The sequence below is a fragment of the Neopelma chrysocephalum genome, unplaced genomic scaffold, assembly GCF_003984885.1.
Source record: "Neopelma chrysocephalum unplaced genomic scaffold, ASM398488v2 Primary Assembly neopelma1_117, whole genome shotgun sequence".
Lineage (NCBI taxonomy): Eukaryota > Metazoa > Chordata > Aves > Passeriformes > Pipridae > Neopelma > Neopelma chrysocephalum.
The window spans coordinates 1,334,179-1,337,265 of record NW_020897779.1 but is presented as its reverse complement, the minus strand read 5'-3'; the positions used below and the strand labels follow the sequence as shown (position 1 = coordinate 1,337,265).

The following is a 3,087-nucleotide window of genomic DNA, read 5'->3' as shown; positions in this document are numbered from 1 at the left end:
AAATCCAAGATGGCCGCCACCTCCGACCCGGCGGCGCGCGCGCCCCCTGGCGGCGGCTCCCCCCACCCCTCAGGCGGCCCGGCCCCGCCCGGCGGCCCCTGCGCGCGGCCATGGCGGCTCTGGGGCTGTGCCGCGCCTTCGGGGCGCTCCTGCTCTCGGCGGCCCCGCGCCGCGCCCGGCCCCCCGCGCTGCCGGCTGGGCCCCCGTCCTGGCTGTCGGGGCCGGTGGCTGCCGCCTGCCGCGGGCTGGGCGGCTCGGCGCCGCGCTGCACCACCGACCCGCTGTGGAAGTGCCGGGTCAAGTACACGGTGCGGCCCATCGGCATGAAGAAGACGGGTGGCCGCGATCACACAGGTGGGCGGGCAGGCGGGGACGGGCGAGCCCCCGGGGCCGGCGAGGCGGTGCGGGTCCCGCCTGCAGCCGCTCCCGTGTCCCGCAGGTCGCATCCGCGTGCGGGGGATCGGCGGAGGACACAAGCGGCGGTACCGCATGATCGACTTCCAGCGGCTGCGCTACGAGGAGGGGGCCCCGCCGGAGCCCTTCACCGAGAAGGTCATCAAGGTCCGATACGACCCTTGCAGGCGAGTGCGGGGTGCGGGCTCGGCCCGGGGCCTGGGCAGCCGTGCCAGCGGTGACCCCCTGCTTAGCCACCACCGGCTCCCCGTGCAGGTCGGCTGACATCGCCCTGGTGGCTGGCGGCAACCGCAAGCGCTGGATCGTTGCCACGGAGAACATGCAGCCGGGGGACATCATCAAGAACTCTTCTCACATTGGCAGGATGGCAGGTGCATGCCAGGGCCAGGGGCAGCTGCACCGGCCTTGCCAAGGGCTCGTCAGTTGCTCCTTGCCCAACTTGTCAGCTTCTGTCTTCCAGTGTCTGCCAACGAAGGGGACGCGTACCCACTGGGGGCTCTGCCTGTCGGCACGCTGATCTGCAACCTGGAGAGCCACCCTGGGAAGGGAGCACAGTACATCCGGGCAGCTGGTGAGGAGGCCTTGCACTGTTTGTAGTGGTTTGGTTCTGCACAGATGAAGAGAATGGCAGGGGGGCACTGCTGTGGGTGGCCAGTGACAGGGAGTTGCTTTCCTCTGCTCTCCCCCTGTTAAGAGTGCAAAACAGCCCTCCAGAGAGGCAGGGACAGCTCTGTCCTGTTGATTTCTCAAGGCCCTGTCTTCAGCAAGAAGTGCTGCATGAAGTACAATGGCAGGGTCTTTGCAGAGTTTCCAGCATGGGGATGTGCTTGCCACAGGGTGGGATACCTTGACCTGCTGGTCAAGGCAGCTACTTCCTCTCTTGCCTGCTGCAGGGACTTGTGGGGTGCTGCTGAGGAAAGTGAATGGGACAGCCATCGTGCAGCTGCCCTCCAAAAGGCATATGCAGGTAAAGGAGCTGTGCTGCCCCTGGCTCAACTGCCTTGGCATGCAACTGTGTGTCCCCAGGGAGGGCTGCAGCTCTTCTCTGTCCTCTAGGTGCTGGAGACCTGCGTGGCTACAGTGGGCCGCGTGTCCAACGTGGATCACAACAAGCGGGTGATTGGGAAAGCGGGCCGGAACCGCTGGCTGGGCAAGCGCCCACACACAGGCCTGTGGCACCGCAAGGGTGGCTGGGCTGGGCGCAAGATCAAGCCTCTCCCGCCCATGAAGAGCTACGTCAACCTGCCACGGGTCAGAGCAGCAGAGTGATGCCAGGGGCCAATAAAGCATTCTTCACGCCACTGCTGTCACATTACTGATGCCTTTTATGCACAGGGCCTTGGGGTCTGGTAGTGGGGTTGCCGGGACAGATGAGTGTGGGGCTGTGGACTGCCTTGGCTCGAAGTTGAGGTGGGTGGGTGACTCGGTGGGGTCAATGGGCACAGTCATACCAAACACAGCTGTAGGACAACTGGGCTCTTCCCCCACCCTCAGCCTGAGGAGCAGTGAAGGCGAACGGGCAGGAAGGTGGCTTCCAGCAAGAGTGACCACAGCTGGGAAGCACAGACCTCAATGCCTCCCAGCCCCGTTAACCCCTCACTGCTTCCCAGCCCCGTGCCGGCCGCTGCCGCCCCCTTCCCTCTCCACCTTCCCTGTCCTGCTGCTCTCCGAGTGCCGTACTGTGCCCTCGGTGCCTCACACAGGCCGCAGCGCTGCCCCGATCCTGCAGTGTCCCGCCTCCGCCCGGTCCGAGCTCCCGGTGCCGCCCGCCCCGCGCAGCCGCGGTCGGTGCGGGGCCCGCGCAGGCGCCCGCGGGCCGGAGCGGCGCGGGAGCGGTGCCGGAGGTAACGGGGCCGCCCCGGCCCGGCCCCGCGGCGGAGGGAGGGCGGCGGGCTGGGCACAGCCCCGAGCGGCGCTGTCCCGGGCCCTTTCGGGGAGGCCTCGGTAGCGGCCCCCGACCGGCCGGGGAGGGGGTGCGACAGCCAGAACGGGCCGGGCCGGACTCTGCGCGGTGCCCGGCGAGCTCTCGTTTGGCCTGCGCCTGGAAGGAGCTTTGCTGCTGCCGCTGGCGCGGCCTGCCCGTGCGAGTGCGCTACCCGGTGATGGTAGCGCCGTGCTGCCTGCATGTGTGTCCCGGGCACAGGCCTGTCCCTGCACCGTGCTCCCAGTCCCGACTGGGTGATGTGCAGCGCAGCCCTCCAGTACAGACTTGCACAGGCCCCTGGGTCCAGCATGCATGTTCCAGCTGGCTCGGGGAGCTCCATCAGCACACAGCCAAGGTGTTGCAGCTGAACTTCCTGGGGAAAGCTGCCGTTCCTGGGCACTGCTGTCCGTGTTCCTGCCATGCCCACAGTCCATTTGGCAGTCCAAAAATTACTGTGTTCTGCCCTATTGTCTTGTTTCTACAACATATGCAGTTTTCTAAGGAGAAAGCAAGCTATATCTCATACTTTACTAGACTTGCTGTATTAGGAACTTGTAACACTGACCATGAGTACAGCCAGTACAAAAGCACATTTTATTGTTTGCACTGCCATGTCACAAGCACTAGATTACAGATCTCTAGCCATAGCATGCCTCAGCCACCTCTCCCCAGCTCCTACTTCCCTTCTGTCTCTGCAGGCATATCTGCTGCCATGGTGAATGAGAAGCACGATGGCAACCTGCTTGTGC

The 3,087-nt window shown here is 65.4% G+C and overlaps 1 protein-coding gene across 1 annotated transcript; it reads left to right on the top strand.

Annotated features, from left to right (window-relative positions):
• Positions 1–95: 95 nt before the first annotated feature.
• On the top strand, positions 96–1,719 carry MRPL2 (mitochondrial ribosomal protein L2). Its single transcript, XM_027696938.1, has 6 exons — positions 96–354; positions 440–581; positions 670–785; positions 875–985; positions 1,308–1,381; positions 1,471–1,719. The coding sequence occupies exons 1-6, from the start codon at positions 111–113 to the stop codon at positions 1,681–1,683; spliced, it is 900 nt and encodes a 299-aa protein (XP_027552739.1). The 5' UTR covers positions 96–110; the 3' UTR covers positions 1,684–1,719.
• The last annotated feature ends 1,368 nt before the right edge of the window (positions 1,720–3,087 follow it).